The sequence below is a fragment of the Onychostoma macrolepis genome, chromosome 07, assembly GCF_012432095.1.
Source record: "Onychostoma macrolepis isolate SWU-2019 chromosome 07, ASM1243209v1, whole genome shotgun sequence".
Classification (NCBI taxonomy): domain Eukaryota; kingdom Metazoa; phylum Chordata; class Actinopteri; order Cypriniformes; family Cyprinidae; genus Onychostoma; species Onychostoma macrolepis.
In genome coordinates this window covers 24,850,078-24,869,963 of record NC_081161.1, presented here as the reverse complement: position 1 = coordinate 24,869,963, position 19,886 = coordinate 24,850,078, and the positions used below count along the sequence as shown (strand labels likewise).

At 36.2% G+C, this 19,886-nt stretch overlaps 1 protein-coding gene across 1 annotated transcript in view; it reads right to left on the bottom strand.

Moving 5' to 3' along the window:
- Positions 1 to 95: 95 nt before the first annotated feature.
- Positions 96 to 19,886, bottom strand: part of ptprja (protein tyrosine phosphatase receptor type Ja) — a 33,119-nt gene continuing 13,328 nt past the window's right edge. The window contains 29 exon segments of the mRNA XM_058781078.1: positions 96 to 1,306; positions 1,490 to 1,625; positions 1,751 to 1,911; positions 2,294 to 2,410; positions 2,641 to 2,775; positions 2,854 to 2,927; positions 3,045 to 3,135; positions 3,453 to 3,540; positions 4,038 to 4,046; positions 4,157 to 4,204; positions 4,442 to 4,523; positions 5,154 to 5,184; positions 5,187 to 5,271; positions 5,483 to 5,690; positions 9,520 to 9,663; positions 9,746 to 10,006; positions 10,261 to 10,515; positions 11,027 to 11,293; positions 11,405 to 11,665; positions 13,546 to 13,638; positions 13,641 to 13,808; positions 13,914 to 14,180; positions 15,496 to 15,747; positions 16,250 to 16,507; positions 16,665 to 16,916; positions 18,046 to 18,306; positions 18,445 to 18,720; positions 18,827 to 19,087; positions 19,626 to 19,877. Of these exon segments, the coding sequence (XP_058637061.1) occupies positions 1,151 to 1,306; positions 1,490 to 1,625; positions 1,751 to 1,911; positions 2,294 to 2,410; positions 2,641 to 2,775; positions 2,854 to 2,927; positions 3,045 to 3,135; positions 3,453 to 3,540; positions 4,038 to 4,046; positions 4,157 to 4,204; positions 4,442 to 4,523; positions 5,154 to 5,184; positions 5,187 to 5,271; positions 5,483 to 5,690; positions 9,520 to 9,663; positions 9,746 to 10,006; positions 10,261 to 10,515; positions 11,027 to 11,293; positions 11,405 to 11,665; positions 13,546 to 13,638; positions 13,641 to 13,808; positions 13,914 to 14,180; positions 15,496 to 15,747; positions 16,250 to 16,507; positions 16,665 to 16,916; positions 18,046 to 18,306; positions 18,445 to 18,720; positions 18,827 to 19,087; positions 19,626 to 19,877 (4,949 nt within the window). The 3' untranslated portion in view covers positions 96 to 1,150.

Sequence of the window (19,886 nt, the reverse complement as noted above, 5' to 3'; positions counted from 1 at the left end):
GACTTGTATTTTATATATACAGAGCTAACTTTTTCTTTTCTTATTACATGTAGTCCCCGACTCCCCCAGACAGAAATCACCACAGTAGTGTGGAATAAAGTGCAGTTTTTTTAATCTCAATATAATACAGAGTTCATCTGTATGGTTCTCTATCATGACCAGCAGAGTATCAATGACATAACAATTTTTAAAAATCTGTGCAGAAAACTGCAGAATATTAAAACCACACAAGCAAAAAGTCCCTGGAACAACACTTTGTGAAAAAAATAGTTTGAAAGTTCAGTCTGAACAAAATATATTATGTACAAATATAACAGTTTAAGTGCACAAACATGATACAGAGTCACACTCTGTTAAAACATTTTGTAATAAATTATCAGTAGGCTTATACTAATAATTGACTGACCTCATTCTAAAAGGAAAAAAAAATAAAACATTTACAATCCAGGAATAGACAGGTCAGCATGTATCTTTACTGAAAATAAACAATTCCAGAGATAACCAAAGAGACTGCTTCTGTTAAATGCTAACGTATTGTACTTATGGTCCATTTAAGGTCAAACTTTGACCCGTGACATCTGGAAATAATAGATATATTAAAGCCAAAGACCTGAGAACAGCTAGAGAACACAACAGCTCAGACACAACCTACAGCATATCTCTTAATAATGTCACTGCACATTGTCAGCAATTTACCAGCCTACTGGCTCATACCAAGGTTAGTTGCTATGTTAAATCACAGAAGAAGTGTTTTGAAAACCCATCTTGTCTTTAATAATGCTGCAGTGATATAGCAACATATTACGGTCTAATGATAAAGTCTCATGTGACATGTTCACGTCTATATTTCTATTCATGCCTAACTTCATTTCACTTGTAGTCCATGTCTGAGGAAATGTCGTTTTTATAATGTTGTATTAGATCCTATCAGCAACTCTCACAAAACATCCCTGCAGCTACATTTCTGTATTTGATAAAACGGTAATTAAAATGTTTACATTTTTCTTCATACTTGTATGCCTTTATAAACAAACTTCTTAATAAATACATTTTTGTTTTTCCTCTTTAAATAAAACTCAATTTAAAAAAATAAACAAAATGGTAAAAAGTTTTTTTTTTACAGCAGTGTGGCAAATTATAAGGTAGACGGTCAGGCCTTATGGTAGCCATTTTTGGCTTTTTTTAAAGGTTCAAAGTTCTCATAAATAGTAAGTGCAGCGGTGTTCTGGTAGATCAAGTCCACGTTGTTTCCAGTCCGAGACTTGATGATGTCCATGGCGCACTGGTTAAGAAACACATATTGATCCTGCAAAAGTAGAGAAGGTAAAGGCCTGCGCTGTTAGAGACTAAAATGCCCATTATGGCTTACAAATCATAGGAGCGTATATTATATATATATAGAGAGAGAGAGAGAGAGAGAGAGAGAGAGAGAGAGAGAGAGAGAGAGAGAGAGAGAGAGAGAAAACTCAAAAACTGGTAATGAATGTACCTCTGTTTGAACCATGAGTGGTCTGTGCATGCGTAAATCATGGATGATCCCATATACATCTACTACACCATCCCTCTCAATCTGAAAGATTAACCGATCAATGGCAATGAAGGTTCCCGTGCGGCCCACACCAGCACTGTAATATGAAAACAAAAAATATGATGAAAATTACATTTTTCTTTGTGGGAGTATAATAATATAATGGTGTTGAATAGACCTGTTTGTATATATTGAAGAAGAGTTCAGGAACTATTCAAGTACCTGCAGTGCACAAGCGTGGGTGAATGTCTTGAGTACTGGTCCATGTGTTCTCGGACCAGGTGTCTGAAGTTGATGAGAAGCTCAGTGGTCTCAGGAACTCCATGGTCTGGCCACGCAGTGAAATGGAAGTGACGAACTGATCGAGACTCTGTTGTTTTCACCTGTTATGCAGGAATCATTCTTTACCAGTGACAGTACTTCACATGAGGCTTAATGTTATAATTAAGACATATTGCAAACATTTTAAGGAGAAGATAATTCTGACTTTCTAAAATGTGTTATACTTGTATAATTAGTTTGATATTTATATATAATTTTTAAATGTATGATAATTTCCCAGCCTAAATAATAGGTGTATAAAATAAAACAAAAAGTATGGGCACCAATGCAGTAGAAAAAATAAAACACTAACAAAAATGTGGTGCAGTTTATAACAGTTACAGCATGTTCCTGTTTCTAGTCATGATTTAGTGTAATATGTGGGTTATTTAGTGTTAATACAAATAGCACCTGGGTCTATCTGTAATATTAATATGGACTTACATTTTTCACTTCAAAGTCACGTAAAGTCCAGTCTTCCAATGGAATCTCGGAAATATTCGTCACTGTCAGATTGTTAAAATGTTTTCTCTCTGCTGGCCAGTATTCTTCACATTTTACCTGAGAGACAAAAGATTGTGACAGCATTTATATAAGCTCATTATTAGTTCAATACCTGAGATGAGGCATTACAAATGATCTCAGAATGCTGAATGAGGATATGAACATTGAATATGTAGTGGTCAAGTGATATGTAGCATAATCTGATGATAAAATTAACTAAAACATAAGGAATGAAGGCTCTAACAGGTGAGATCACAGAGAAAGTGAAGCATGGATGTATACTGTACCCGTCCTTGCTCATTGCATTTGGTGAGCATGACAATAGTGTGCACGTTTTTCTCCCAGATCAGTCTCCAGAAGTCATTGACAGTGCAGGGCAGTGGCCCTTGGGCTGCGATAAACTCCTTCTTTGAAGTGTAACCCTGGAAATATCACTCAGTTAGTGTGACAATTGTGTAAAGAGCTAAATGTCATATTTTGTGTAGTTTCCCCCTTCCTACCGGCATGTAGCTGGCATTGATGTAGTCATCAAACGGGCTGCTGAGCACAGAGAGCTTGACACGAGATGAATCATCTGTCAAGAACACATGAATTATTATGAATATGGGCTACGTGTCTAGAACAGAGTGGAGGAAACTCAGTGTTGTGTAACTTCACAAAGGGAAACACTTGTGAGTCCTGTGGTTCTTACATGGCAGCACATTGTTATAACGATTCTTGGCTTTGTTTTCAGGGGCCTGAGCAACAGTCTTCGGCTGATTTATCCCAACTGGCCTTAGATCCTACAAACACACACATACATTTATTTAATCTTGTGTTTCTATTGCTTTTATTACATTTACATCACAAATATTTAAACATCTGTAATAAAGCATTTGTTTCTCTGTCAGTAATTCAAGAAGAGACGCAAGTGTATGTCACATATTTATGAATGAAGAGGAACACAACACAGTCAGAGCAAACAAATCAGACACTGCTACCACAGTATTTAGATCGTGGCATACTGATGGTATGGAATCTAGGTGCAATACTTGCAATACCAATTATTATTTAGAGTTGATCAGTTGTAAATATACAGAGAAGCCAAAGATATAATCACCTCAAATTCTTCAGCAAATCCACAAAAGGAATCAGCTCTTTGCCGCCTATAGTAAGCCTCATAATCCTCCACCTTTATTGGATCACTCCTATGACACCATTAAATAACACATAAGAAATATGTATTTTAACAATACAATACGCCACATAACATTGTATTTATTAAATATTTAGTAGCATAATGCAAATAAAATTATATAAACATATACTTTACAGAAAAAGGGCAAGATTTTACAATAAGGTTTTATTTGTTAATGTTAAATTACACTAGTTAAACTGTACTAACAATGAACAACACTTTAAGTGTTAATGTTAATCTAAGCATTTATCAATCAAAAGTTGTATCTGTTAACATTAATTTAACATTAAACTAATAGTTTAGTTAGCCTAATTCATTAAATAATGTTAAAAAATTAGACCTTATTGTGGCTTTGTTCTGGGATATCATTATTGCTACTATGATACAATATTTCATGTTCTTTCCAATATCATAAATCATTTTTATTGAAGCTATGTAGTCATAATTTTCAGCCAAATCATAAATACGTATGAAAATTTGTGTAGACAAACATGTATGATTACTTACACTTTGTTTCTGTAAGAAAACAAAAGAAGAAACATATTAAAAGGTTAATTTTATATTTCTTTATTTATTGTTTGTTTCCAATGTGTATTATGCTGTTTTGAGGAGACTTGTATACTAACCTTATAGAGTGGATAGGAACACTAGTAGAATCATCTTTTCTTTGCTTCCTGTGATATTGAGAGCACACATGTAATTATCTAGTTGCCACTGTCTATTAATACTTAAAAACAGAACTGAGGAACATTCTGTAAACAAGCAATACATATATTTACAAACCTAAGTTAGATGAGTAAAATTGTGGTGACACAATGTTAATTTTAAAATCCTCTAAATCTAACATCTCTATCACTATGAAAACACTCCAAACATCAAGAATCATGTATCAAATCTGTAAAATGTCTTACCCTCTACAAACCACAACCATGATGATGATTACAACAAGAAGAGCAGCAACACCGGCTCCTGCAGCTGCTGCTCCAATTACCACTGAAAGATGGAGAAAGAATAAAGTTAACTCAGAAATTAATTTATATAATTTATGTATACACTTTAGAAATGCAGATGGAAATATATATACAGTATATATATATATATATATATATATATATATATATATATATATATATATATATATATATATATATATATATATATATATATATATAAAAGTTGTTTTGGATAAAAGCGTCTGCTAAATGACTAAATGTAAGTGTATATAAAACTGCTGGTGCTTATGTATACATAAGACAGGTGCACTCATTATAAATAAGTCTAGGATAAGTAAAGGCATCCAAATGATGAGTTCTTTTTACAAAGTCAATAAAAACTAAACTAAATAATAAAAAAAAAAAGTGTTGTTCTTAACAATACAAGATTTTTAATGCCAAACATAGGCAAAGACCAAAAAATGTCTGAGAACCCCAGCTGTAATCTCATCTAAATGTTTGCTCTGGATGAAAATGTGCTTGTCAAACAGTAGGCTTTCACATTTGATTTAAATGATGCTTTTGAAGAATTCTGGGTATTTGAAACATTCATAAAATTCATGTGACATGTTACTTTGAAAACGCCAATGCAATTAAGTTAAATATTGAGAGAAAGTGTCCCAGTCTTTACCTGGGTTCTCTGGCAGTGTGACGGACTTCGGTAAAACTCAGATATGGAGTAGTATGAATTAGAAACATCCACTAATTTGTTATTTATCTCCAGACGAGTGAAAGCAATGACAGCAAAACTGCAAGAAATCCAAACACATAACAGCATAATGCAGAAGACAACAACCAATGCAGTAGTGCAGCTGATGGAGCTGTGAAAGGCAGCATTAGGAACAAAGAGCAGTAGTTCAGTTTAATTTAGTAATGGAAATCACCATTGCATTGTTATAATGGATTTTAATGTATGCAGCACTGAACTTAATTCAAAGTTTGGGAAGTATATTGACTTACTTGTAAGTGCCTTTTGCATTTAGTTCTCCGTTTTGGTAACCTTCCCACTCAGTTTCATCTCCAATGATGATTGTTTGTGTCTGTGCATTTCTAGACCCTGTTTGACCCTGTTTCCTGACAACAGCCAGGAATGTGCTGCACTTCTTTGCTTTCCAGTCCTTGTAGGTGTTCAACAGGCATTGATCAAGCTTTTTCTTGTCCGAGCAGTCTGCAGGAGGTGAAACCAAAGATTTGACAATCTAACTTTTTTTTTTTTTTTTAAATAATATACATTTATTTGCATACATTATTAACTTTAATGCCCCCATATTATATTATATATTGACAAGCAAAAAAGTAACTATGAATAAATAAATAAATAAAATAAATAAATAAATAAATAAATATACAGTGCCCTCCAAAAGTATTGGAACAGTAAAGACAAAATTGCTCTGTTGGCTGTGGATTAAAGACATTTACAAATATTATTTAAAGATGAATATGAGACAAAACTACAGAACGTCACATTCTATTAATGGGTGATTCAACACAGATGTTTTACCAGCTAAGAATTCAGCACTTTTAGAGTTTCATCCCTCTATCTGATGTGAGCATAAGTATTGGAACAGTTGCCTCACAGGTCTTTCTAAGTGATCAGCTGTGTCCTGTTGCATTAATTCTTCAAATATTAAAAGCAGGGAATGTGTCGTATCAGTTATATCCATTACTTCTGCATTCTGAATCTTGCATTCGATGATGACACACACAAACCAGGATGAAGATGAGGGAGCTGAATTTGAGTGAAAAGCAAGCAATTTGGATGCTAAAAGAAAAGAGGAAGTCAATTAGAGCTCTAGCAAAAACAAAGGGCATGGAGAAATCAAGAGTTTGGAAACCACCAGCGACACCAGCAACGAGCAACTACCTGATCGGCTGAGAAAACAACAGTAGTTGATGACAGACAAATCATAAAAGCTGTGAAAATGAACCCTAAAAGATGTGTCTGTAAAATCACCAACAACCTCCAGAAAGCTGGGGTGATGCTCTGACAATCTACTGTCCTCAGGAGACTTTGACACAGAATAACAGAGGCTACACAGCAAGATACAAACCTCTGACCAGCTCCAAAAATAGAAAGGCAAGATTAGAGTTTGCAAAAAAGCACAAAGGTGAGCCAGAAGAGTTTTGGAACTGTGTTTATGGACCGATGAGACAAAGATGAACCTTTATCTAAGTGATGGGAAAGCAAAAATGTGGAGAAAAAAAACGCAACTGCAAATAATCCCAAGCATACAGCCTCATCTGTAAAGCATGGCGGAGGTGGTGTCATGGCATGGGCATGCATGGCTGCCTCTGGAACAGGCCCCCTCAACTTTACTGATGACTTAATGTATGATGACAGTAGCAGAATGAATTTGGAAGAGTACAAAAGCATCTTGCCTACCAATATTCAAGAAAATGCCACCAGATTCATTGGGAAGTGCTTCATATTGCATCAGGACAATGACCCAAAACACCCTGCCAGTTGAAGAGGAGAGTAAAGGCAGAAACTCCCCAAACAAGCAAAAATTGGAATTGGTTGCATTAAAGGCTGGGAAAAGTATTTCAAAGGATGAGACCAAGAGTCTGGTGAGGTCTATGGGTCACAGACTCACTGCAACTAAATAATAGCTTTTAATCTTTTATATCTGCCTTATGTTCAACTGTCCCAATACATATGCTCACATCAATGAGTGGGATGAATTCTAAAAGTGCTGTTCTTTTTATTTGGTAAAACATGTATGTGTTGAAACGGCTAATAATAAAATATGACATTCTGTAGTTCCTCTTCAGGAACTCGAGCTGCGTCCAAGAACGCTGGAGGCGTTCCCCTAGCGTTCTTGGACGCAGCGTCTCGTTCCCTTGAGGAACTAGAGTTACATACGTAACCGGAGACGTTTTGTCTCATATTCATCTTTTCATCATATTTGCAAATGTCTTGACTCCACAGCCAACTGAACAATTTTGTCTTCACTGTTCCAATACTTTTGGAGGGCACTGTATATATGATTTTTAAAATTTTTGTATGTTTTTCACACTTAAAAGATTCAGATCATCAAACAAATTTTAATATTTCACAAAGATAATGCAAGTAAATACAAAAAGCAGCTTTTAAATGATGATTTCATTTATTAAGGGAAAAAAGCTGTCCAAACCTACCTGGCCCTACGTGAAAAATTAATTGCCCCCTCCTATTAAATCATGGAAGAACTGTGATTAACCACATTATTTTAGAAAGCAGAGTTAAATTTCACTAGCCAAACCCAGGCCTGATTACTTCCAGACCCGTTGAATCAAGAAATCACTTAAATAGAACCTGTCTGACAAAGTGAAGCATGTTTAAAGAGCAACATATCATTCCGCGATCTTAAGAAATTCATAAACAGATGAGAAACAAAAGTTTACATGTATCAGTCTGGAAAGGGTTAGAAAGAACTGCAGGCCTCACTTGCCTCAATTAAGGTCAGTGTTCATGATTCAACAATAAGAAAGAGACTGGGCAAAAACAGCATCCATGGGAGAGTTCCAAAGCAAAAGCAATTGCTGACCAAAAAGAACACAAAGGCTCGTCTCACATTTGCCCAAAAATATCTTGATTATCCTCAAGACTTCTGGGCAAATACTCTGTGGACTGATGAGACAAAACTTGAACTTTTTGGAAGGTGAGTGTCCCGTTACATCTGGCGTAAAAGTAACACAGCATTTCAGAAAAAGAACATCATACCAACAGTAAAATATGGTGGTGGTAGTGTGATGGTCTGGGGCTGTTTTGCTGCTTCAGGACCTGGAAGACTTGCTGTGATAAATGGAACCATTAATTCCCGCTGTCTACCAAAAAATCCTGAAGGACAATGTCCGGCCATCTGTTTGTGACCTTAACCTGAAGTGAACTTGGGTTCTGCAGCAGGACAATGATCCAAAACACACCAGCAAGTCCACCTCTGAATGGCTGAAGAAAAACAAAATGAAGACTTTGGAGTGGCCAAGTCAAAGTCCTGACCTGAATCCTATTGAGATGCTGTGTCATGACCTTAAAAAGGCGGTTCATGCTCGAAAACCCTCCAATGTGGCTGAATTACAACAATTCTGCAAAGATGAGTGGGCCAAAATTCCTCCACAGCGCTGTAACAGACTCATTGCAAGTTATCGCAAACGCTAGATTGCAGTTGTTGCTGCTAAGGGTGGCCCAACCAGTTATTAGGTTTAGGGGGCAAGCACTTTTTCACATGGGGCCATGTGGGTTTGGATTTTGTTTTCCCTTCATAATAAAAAACTTCATTTAAAAACTGCATGTTGTGTTTACTTACTTATAACTTATCTTTGATTAATATTTAAATTTGTTTGATGATCTGAAACATTAAAGTGTGACAAACATGCAAAAAAAAAAAAAAAAAATCAGGAAGGGGCCAACACTTTTCACACCACTGTGTATATATATATATATATATATATATATATATATATATATATATATATATATATATATATATATATATATATATATAAAATGCTGATTTTTATTTTTTTTACCAATTAAAAATATCACTTTTCCACAAAAACATAAATATTTATCAGTGATAAAAAAATAAAAAAAAAAGTTTCTTAAGCACACAATCAGACTATTAGAATGATTTCTAAAGGATCATGTGATACTAAAGAATTAAGTAATGGCTGCTAAAAAAATTTGTTTCGCCATCAAAGCAATAAATTACATTTTAAAATATATTCAAATAGAAATAGTCTTTTTAAAATTGTAATAATATTTCAAAATATTAAAGTTTTTACTGTATTTTCTAAATGCAGCTTTGGTGAACTTAAGACACTTCCTACCAAGTTTTTAAAAATTAAAAAAAAAAATCTTACCAACCCCAAACATTTTAATGGTACTGTAAATTAATATTTTTTTCACTACCCAGTTATTAAAGAGACTAATGGAGAGCCATTTTGCTGAGTAAATTGTAACAAATACCAATTGATGAATTCAGAGAACTTAAAAGTCTCAGGTTTATTTGACATACCATTAGTGTCGGAGTAGACAAGCACACCATAATAGAGCACAGGACCGTTTGAGTCATTAAAGATGTCCGACTGAAGATTCAAAGTAAACTTGTTGTATTGTAGCTCAGATATATTCACTGATGTTATTTTAGGTATAACAGGTTCTATAAACACAAACAAAAACAAGAAGTATGTGATATGCACCCACATATGAACACAAAATACAAAAGAAGTAACTTTCCTTACTTGTGATTCCAGTCATACAGGTGATCGATTCCACAGTGCTATTCTTCCCACAACCAATTGTCCAGAGCATAACTTTGTACAGAGTGTTGTACTTGAGTCCAGTGAAGGTGTGGCTTAGATTGAAGGTCATTTTTGTGTCAGAGGAGTTCAGCTTAAATTCAAAGCCTTGGTATTTACCAGGAGGAGAGATCCATGAGACGTTAAGCATTGGAAAGGTTAAATTAGGACCCATACAGTTCACATTCTTCACTGGAGCTGCATCTGCACACGGTAAAATTGGAATTATTTTATTTAATATTATTTGAATTAAGTCATTTATAACAATATCTAATGAACTTCACCAGACTAAAGAGTTTCATGATTATTGTATCAGCATTTTTAAAGTAGACATGTCTGTGCGAGGTGTAAAACTACACCGCACAGGAAATAACTCAGCGCTGAAGGCTGCAAATGGCTTTTTTTCATACAGTTCTGCTTTAAAACCATGTATAACAGTATATAGTGTTTATACTAACCTGTGCATACTTGCTTCCACACAGCTTCTCCTTCTGTGTTGTCAGAAGTGCTGCTCTGCACACTGATGTTATAGAGTGTTGAAGGCGTCAGACTGTGTATAATCATGCTGTTATTTATAGTGGTTGTGTTTTTCTCTTCCTTCTCACTGTACTCTCTTACTAAATATTTTGGGACCCTTTCCACTTTTGCCCAACTTAGAGAAATGCTATTGATTGTTGTGGAACCAACTTCTAGGTTTTGGACAGGATCAGGCTCTGAAAACAGATGCAGGGAGAAGGATGAAGACATTAGAGGAGAGGAAACCCCATCCTCCCTCCATCCCAATAGCATAAAACATAATTTTGTGATACAAATGTGGAACAAATGGAAATTAAAGCCAATATTTACTGACATGCCAGTGGTATGTACTACTTTTTGAACACATTTTGGAGCATGACCGTTCCAAAGTCACATGATCCATCAGAAATCATTCTAATGTTCTGCTTTGCTTCTCAAGAAACATTTCTTATTAACTGCTGAAATCAGTTTTAAAAAAGCTTAATGTTTTTGTGGAAACTGACACATTTTATTTGTCAGAATTCTTTTATGAACAGAAAGTTCAAAAGACATTTTGAGTCTCAAATTTGATCAGTTTAATGTGCCCTTGCTCAATATTGTTCGATTCATTTCTATAAAAAAAATATTTTAACCACAAAATGTGTATATCTTGGAATATTATTTCAATGTAACTGATCGGTTCTATAATTTTGAAAGTGCAGAACTCACTGGTGGTTACATGAACTCTGATAGAGTCACTCTGGAAACCCATCGGGCCTACAGTAGCCACAGAAACATTATAGGGTGTTCCAGATTGCAAGCCGTCCAAAAGGAAAGTGTTTTTAGGAGTGAGATATTGACTGGTATTATAGCTGGGCCAGTAGGTCAGGCTGTAGTTGAAGCTGCCAGCTGTCATGCTCTCAGCTTCATCCCATTGAAATGACAATGAACGATTGCTCTTCAACAAAATCTTAATCTCTCCTGGTCTGTTTGGATCTGCAACAATTAGAATCTATAAACACTACGGTCCACAATGGTGCATGCTTACCAAGTCATGAGATGTCCTAACACATGATTTCCTAACTATGTTTGGAGTTGAATACTTACAAGTTGCCATTTTTACTGAATGAGATGTTTCCCTGAAGTTTACTTTGACAGTCGTGAGTGTGACTGTGAAGACAGTTGCTGCTTTTAGTTGACTGAAGGTGTGATTGTGTTCACTGCTACTGAGGTTTTTAGAGCTGCTCCATCCTTCACTGCTGATGTTCAGAATGTACATGTCCAGCCCACCAACAGGATGATCCCACGTTACCAAGAGTGAGTGATTAGAGCCTTGATTATCTAGTTTGGGAATTACTGTAGAGGGCTCTTTGGAGAAAAGAGAGAGAGAAAAAGAAAGTAAAGTGGTCAAAAAGAGAGTATGTTCAAGTTTGAGTTCACTTTTCTTGTCATTCAGCCCTGACATGGGAGAATTAAATTAAGTTTCTCTCACAGGTCCAGGCAACAACAATATAGGTGCATCTCAATAAATTAGAATGTCGTGGAAAAGTTCATTTATTTCAGTAATTCAACTCAAATTGTGAAACTCATGTATTAAATAAATTCAGTGCACACAGACTGAAGTAGTTTAAGTCTTTGGTTCTTTTAATTGTGATGATTTAGGCTCACATTTAACAAAAACCCACCAATTCACTATCTCAACAAATTAGAATACTTCATAACACCAATAAAAAAAAAAACATTTTTAGTGAATTGTTGGCCTTCTGGAAAATATGTTCATTTACTGTATATGTACTCAATACTTGGTAGGGGCTTTTGCTTTAATTACTGCCTCAATTCGGCGTGGCATGGAGGTGATCAGTTTGTGGCACTGCTGAGGTGGTATATGGAAGCCCAGGTTTCTTTGACAGTGGCCTTCAGCTCATCTGCAGTTTTTGGTCTCTTGTTTCTCATTTTCCTCTTGACAATATCTCATAGATTCTCTCTGGGGTTCAGGTCTGGTGAGTTTGCTGGCCAGTCAAGCACACCAACACTATGGTCATTTAACCAACTTTTGGTGCTTTTGGCAGTGTGGGCAGGTGCCAAATCCTGCTGGAAAATGAAATCAGCATCTTTAAAAAGCTGGTCAGCAGAAAGAAGCATGAAGTGCTCCAAAATTTCTTGGTAAATGGGTGCAGTGACTTTGGTTTTCAAAAAACACAATGGACCAACACCAGCAGATGACATTGCACCCCAAATCATCACAGACTGTGAAAACTTAACACGGGACTTCAAGCAACTTTCCTCCAGACTCTAGGACCTTGGTTTCCAAATGAAATACAAAACTTGGGCCACTGGGCAACAGTCCAGTTCTTCTTCTCTTTAGCCCAGGTAAGACGCCTCTGACATTGTCTGTGGTTCAGGAGTGGCTTAACAAGAGGAATACGACAACTGTAGCCAAATTCCTTGACACGTCTGTGTGTGGTGGCTCTTGATGCCTTGACCCCAGCCTCAGTCCATTCCTTGTGAAGTTCACCCAAATTCTTGAATCAATTTTGCTTGACAATCCTCATAAGGCTGCGGTTCTCTCGGTTGGTTGTGCATCTTTTTCTTCCACACTTTTTCCTTCCACTCAACTTTCTGTTAACATGCTTGGATACAGCACTCTGTGAACAGCCAGCTTCTTTGGCAATGAATGTTTGTGGCTTACCCTCCTTGTGAAGGGTGTCAATGATTGTCTTCTGGACAACTGTCACATCAGCAGTCTTCCCCATGATTGTGTAACCTAGTGAACCAAACTAAGAGACCATTTTGAAGGCTCAGGAAACCTTTGCAGGTGTTTTCAGTTGATTAGCTGATTGGCATGTCACCATATTGTAATTTGTTGAGATAGTGAATTGGTGGGTTTTTGTTAAATGTGAGCCAAAATCATCACGATTAAAAGAACCAAAAGACAAACTACTTCAGTCTGTGTTAATTGAATTTAATTAATACACAAGTTTCTCAATCTGAGTTGAATTACTGAAATAAATGAACTTTTCCACAACATTCTAATTTATTTAGATGCACCTGTATATAAACAAGTCAATTTTTGATTAGTGATTAGTATATCGAGTGCAATTACAATAAATCAGACAAGAAGACAATAAACACAATATACAAGACATATACGTATTGTAAGACACATTAGAAATACTCCGGTATGGTCTTCCCAAAGGCAGTGATACAAAAAGTGTATAAGAGGGGTGAGTATGTGTAGGAGTACATACTTGTTAAGACAGAGATGTTCACTGGTTGACCCAGAATGCCGCAGGCGAAACTATACACACTGAACTGACACAGGGTGCCAGGCTGCAAGTCTGAACTATGATGTTGTCAGAGAAAGTCGACAAGTTCCGACTATTTTCTGTGCAGTTGGACACGAAAACTTGGTAGGAAATGCCATTGTTGTACTGCTGAGGATGGGACCAGCTCAGCTTCACGGCAGAAACATTCAGAACATCAGGGGTTACAGAGGAAACCGGAAACGGCTCTGGAAAACAAACATACAAGTGACCGTAGAGCAGATGTGATAGCATGATATATGTAGCATAAATGTATTAAGTACTGTGTTGCCATATGCAGTGTGGTTACTTACTACTGCAGGCGGTTATATACTGGAGATCAGACTTGGTGCTGTCAGCAGTCTGTGTGGCAATGCTGATATTGTATCGACTAGCCGACTGCAGTGACAGTAGCTGCACTGTGGTGTTACCCACAATCTTTTGGTCAGCTGTGCCATTAGGGTGTGTGAAGTTGAGCTGATAGGAGTAACCGTGTTGCTGAACATCATGCTGCTGCCAGCTCAGAGTTATACTGGTCTCTGTATATCCAATTACTCTTACATCAGTTACAGCAGTAGGTTCTGAAAACCAGTCACAAAAAAACACATACACATCAGCAATGTTCTGTTCAAAAATGGGTCGTAAAGCACCAAGGGTCCTATTCACTAACTAACTGCATTAACCACTAATATAGCATACAATAATAAGTTCCAACATACAAGTTCCTTAAAGGGACAGTTCACCCAAAAATGAAAATTATGTCATCATTTATTCACTCTCATGTCATTCCAAACCCATAAGATTTTCGTTCTTCTTTAGAACTCAAATGAAGAGATTTTAGTTCTTTTCATATACTGTCATTTTTATCCATCCATTGCACCCGAAATTTTCAAGCTTCAAAAGGTTAATAAAAACTTCATAAAAGTAATCCATACAAATTGAGTGGTTTAATCCAAGTCTTCTGAAAGGACATGATCACTTAATTTAGGCTTTTATTCACATATGTGACCCTGGACCACAAAACCAGTCATAAGGGTCATTATTTTGAAACTGAGATTTATACATCATCTCAATAAATAAGCCTTCCATTGATGTATGGTTTGTTAGGATCGGACAATATTTGGCTGACATACAACTATTTGAAAATCTGGAATCTGAGGGTGCAAAAAAAAAAAAAAAAAAAAAAAATCAAAATATTGAGAAAATCACCTTTAAAGTTGTCCAAATGAAGTTCTCAGCAATGCATATTACTAATCAAAAATTAAGCTTTGATATATTTACGGTAGTAAATTTACAAAATATCTTCATGGAACATGATCTTTACTTAATAGCCTAATGATTTTTGGCACAAAAGAAAAATCGATAATTTTGACCCATACAATGTATTGTTGGCTATTGCTACAAATATACCCCAGCGACTTATGACTGGTTTTGTGGTCCAGGGTCACATATAAACACTGATCAACATACATAGAGTGAATCAAATTTGGTAAATGGAATCTCAACCATACTTGCTTGGCATGTGAGAACCTCATTGGTTTTGCACAATATCACTGCACAAGGCCAGCACAACACTAAGTTAAATCTGTTCATAAAATAATATATGTACAAAAATTATGAGAGAATATTAAAAATAGCTTTATTTGAGTTTCTAAGATGAACAAAGATCTTATGGCGCAACAGGTGAGTAAGAAATGTCTGAATTTTAATTTTAACTATCATCTTCTTCCAAAGAACCATCGATTTTAATTAAATGACAAAAAGACTGCACAAAGACATTTCTTTCTTTTTCAACAATGCAACATTAAAACCTTCTGGATTTTCATCCACCATATGAAATCAGATACCCATCTACAGCAAGCAACATGGATAAGTCTACAAATGTGCATTGCTTACTTGTATATATAGTGTTGTACTGAAGAGAGCTGAAATATCCCATTGCACCTACAGTCCTCACACTGATGTTATACTGGACACCTGCACTGAGTCCCGTTAGAAATCTGTAGTTTTGGCTGCAGTTCAGCACGCTGTTGTTGTATGACAACTGGAAGTAGTGTGATACTGAGATCATGTCAAGTGGTTGAGCCCAGCTGACGTTCAGTGAGTTTGTGCTCGGATCTATCTCCAATTTGCCAGGAGGAGTGGGCACTGGAATGACAACAATATCAATCACAGCTGTGATACGCACACAGGCATAGAGCTCCACCTATAGGCCATCATGTGACATTCTCATATACTCGTATGTTATAAAATTATGAAATCCATGAATGGTTTTATGAAACTTTTGTAGCTGTAACACAAACAGCTAATAGTGACCTAATACCCAAAATTCAAACTTTTATTTTATAAATGTCAAACCGTTAGTAACATATTGTGCAAAAGTATTAGGAAACTGCACAGTTGTATAAACAGTGCAATACCCTTTCTTGAAAAATAAACTTTAGTACTATTTTCAGTGTAATATGCCTGGTTAAAATAGATTAGTCAGCTCTTGGTTTCTGAAAGCAAATGCCTTACTTCCTTTTCTCACAAAGTGCATGCAAATCACTATATGATGATACAACAGTATGTAGTGTGTGTTTTGTGTGTAGGGCTTGTACATACATAATTCAAAGTGTGTGTTTGTTTTGGGGTGTGTGAAGGGTCTTACAGGTGGCATTGGATACACTATCGCTGTTCTGCCTTATGGGTCCACTGATACTTGTGACAATGACATCGTACTGAGTTCCAGGTGTCAGGTCTGAGAACACCACGGTTGTCACATTCGTTTGTTTTTCTGACTTTAAAACAGTTCTGTTCAACAGGATTTTGACATTGTAGAGACTCACAGTGCCATCAGGCGGTCTCCACTCCACTCTCATGCTCTGAGTAGTGCCAACCGCAGATATATTGGATGCTTTACCAAGCCCTGATAACACCAAATAAGAGAGGAGGAAAAACTATTCAATAGCACAGACCAACAGACAAAACTGTAAGCAACACAAATGGAACGTTATGATACAAAGCCATTAATGAGTTACAGTATAAAAGGAACAAGTGTTTGAGTAATATGTGAATTGTAATACCTGTAAATGCAGAGATGGCTACAGAATCAGAGCTCATGCCATTTGCTACAGTTTGCACAGTAAAGGTGTAGTTGTTCCCGGCGACCAGGTTAGCGACACTTGCGTTCTCACTGGTACTCTGTATCCATTGTTCACCATTTACACTCACATTATACTGATATGAAGATTTGTAGTCACTCTGACGAAGCCATGAAAGGCGCATCTCAGTGGTGCCAACAGGAGAGGCTGCTAAATTAGTCACTGGCAGTGGCTCTGAAAGAGAATGCACATAATCATATTCTGTACTTATTACATATTAATGCGTGTGAATTAAAGTAACCAAAGACTTAGGCAAGGTAGAAGCCATACTGAATTTAAAGTGAATGAAAACAAGGCTTTTGAGGGACAGACTTGCTGCCTTTAAAATGGTATGAACTGTATACAGGTCTAGATCACATGTAATTTCCACAACTCACAACCTTTGAAACTGTTTTAGGAAGTTTTGTCCAACTAAAGTGTTTTTAAAGATGTTACAATCCATTGTACACACTGTACTTCAGCCTGACAGCCTCGTTTCCATTCCTGTCAAAAGTTAATTATGCTGCTACCTTCACAAAAGTCTATTAGTAAAAGATTAATATTAATATTCTGGATCATTTGGATAAGCCAGTCATTATTTTAATGTTCTGTCTAAAAGACGCTAAATGGCAGATAAAATTGTATACTATTTTGTCTAAAATTGAAAAAATTTAGGCATCTCAACATTATAATATATATAGTATAAAATAATGAATATTCATTTTGAGATTTGCTATAGGCTACTTTTCACTGTTAATACATTATTAGTGTTTTTAAAGATTAATTGGTATCAATCTGGTATAGGGACCAATTCTCACTATTAACTAGTCGCTTATTAGCATAGAAGCGAATTAGGAGTTTTTCGAGGCAAAAGTCATAGTTGATGGTTTGTTAATAGCAAGAAGTGGACTTTAAAATAAAGTGTGACAGATAAACTTAAAGTGAGCTTTAGATGAGGGGGTTCAAAATGTAAAAATAAGATAAGCATGCACAAAACAAGTATGCACAAATAATTATCCAAAGTTGCCTGATAAATGTCTATATTGATAAAAATCTGTAGTGTCGACAAATAACCAATATGGTAACAATATATTGTATATTCCTAGTATTAGGCATATATTAAAAAGGTTACCACTTATTATATAGTCTATATACACAAACACATAAAGAGGGATAGCAGCACTGTAACATTAAAGCATAATGCAAAATGCCTATTACTTGCCTGAAAACCTCATTACACAAAACTTACACTAAAATATTTAACATTTTACTGTATGATAGTCCATCTACAGTTTGGAGAGAGATGTGTAGTATTTACACTCACTGGTATTACACTGTATGAGCTGTGAGGGTCCAAATATGTTGGTAGCTATTATGAGTGCTCTGACGCTACAATTATACTGAGTGCCAGGCTGCAACGGAGTAATCTGATAACTGTTGGATGTGGTATTGAAAGTCTGATCAGGTGAAGAGATGTTGATACTGTAGGAGAACGGGCTGAAGTTCTCATTTGGGGAGAGCCAGGTTAGATTGACTGAATTGGTGCTCACAGCAGAAACTGACAGATGTTGCACTGCATTAGGAGCTGTGGAAACACAAACATGCTTATGCAACCATACACCCTGTAAAAAATATATTGTAAATCTAACTGTAGATTTAATTAGCAGTTTTTACTATCAATAGCTTCTGTAAAATGCATGCTGTGCTGTGTGTTTTACAGTACCTGTATATGCAAGGAGGTTTACATATGAGCTCCTGAGATTTTTTACTCCTATGGTGACCACAGTGATGTTGTACTGACTGCCGGGAAATAAATTTGTGAGTGTCACATTTAAAGAGTTGATATGACTCGAAGTTAGGTTGACCCTTGGCTGGTTAGATCTATATGACACTTCATAGGACACAGTGACTCCATCCATTGATAAGGGTTTAAACCACAGCAAAGAAATAGACACATCTGTCTGTCCGCTCACTTGGAAAGCTTCAGGCGGGTTAGGCTCTAAAGGGAAATATCACACACAAATACATGATGGTTCTGCAGATGTAGGGTTGTGTTTGATGTTATGGTGATGGAGATGGAGAGTGTGTGAACTTTTCTGACTCACTAGTGGCAACCGACACTATGTTAGAGCTGTTTTTCAGGACTCCACTGGTGGTGGTCACAGTGAGGTTGTAAACATGTCCTGCCGTGAGGTTACTGATGACTGAAGAGTTGATGGGAGGGTTATTGCTGAGGGGTGCGTTTGGCTCGGCACCAGATACGCTCACTATATACGAGTCCACATGACCAAGAGGGACTGCCCAGCCCACGGTCAAACTACTGTTACTGGAATTCAGCACAGTTATATTCTCCACTTGTGCTGGATCTACACAAAGGTAATCAGACTTTCATTAATATACATACACAACTGTTCAAAAGTTTGGGGTCAATATTTTGGTCAATAACCTATCAAGAAAGGTTGTATGAATTGATCAACATCAAAATATTTATAATAAAAAAATAAAAAAATTGATTTTAAAGAAAGCATCACAACTATTTTCAACGTCGATAATAAAAGAAATGTCTTGAGCACCAAATTAGCATGATTTCTGAAGGATCATGTGACAGTGAAGAAAATTCAGCTTTGCCATTATAGGAATCAATACATTTTAAAATATATTAAAATAGAAAACTGTTACTTTAAATGTTAATAATATTTCACAATATTACAGTTTTACTGTTTTTTGATCAAGCAAATACAACCTAGGTGAACATAAGAGAATCTTACATAAAAAAAGAAGTCTTACTGATCCCAAACTTATGAACGGTAATGTAAAAGTAAACACACACAAACCTTTGATTTACTCCACAATACAATAAAGACACCTTTAAACTCCCTGTTCTCTTCTGCCTATAGCACTTACTTGTGTTTTGGGAAATCTCAGCAGTACGCCCCTCAGTGTGGTTATCAGAGGCCACTGAAGTGACACTGAAGGTGTATTTGGTGCCGGGTGCAAGTTGTGAGATTAGCATGGAGGTTTGGTTAGTAGTGAGAAGCAGGTTTACACCCCAAACTACTTTATAATACAGGCTGATGCCATTTTGAAGTGTCCAGTTCAGGTTCACTGAGCTCACAGTGATGGAGTGCACAGACAGGTTACTAACAGACTCAGGGCCTGTCAGTG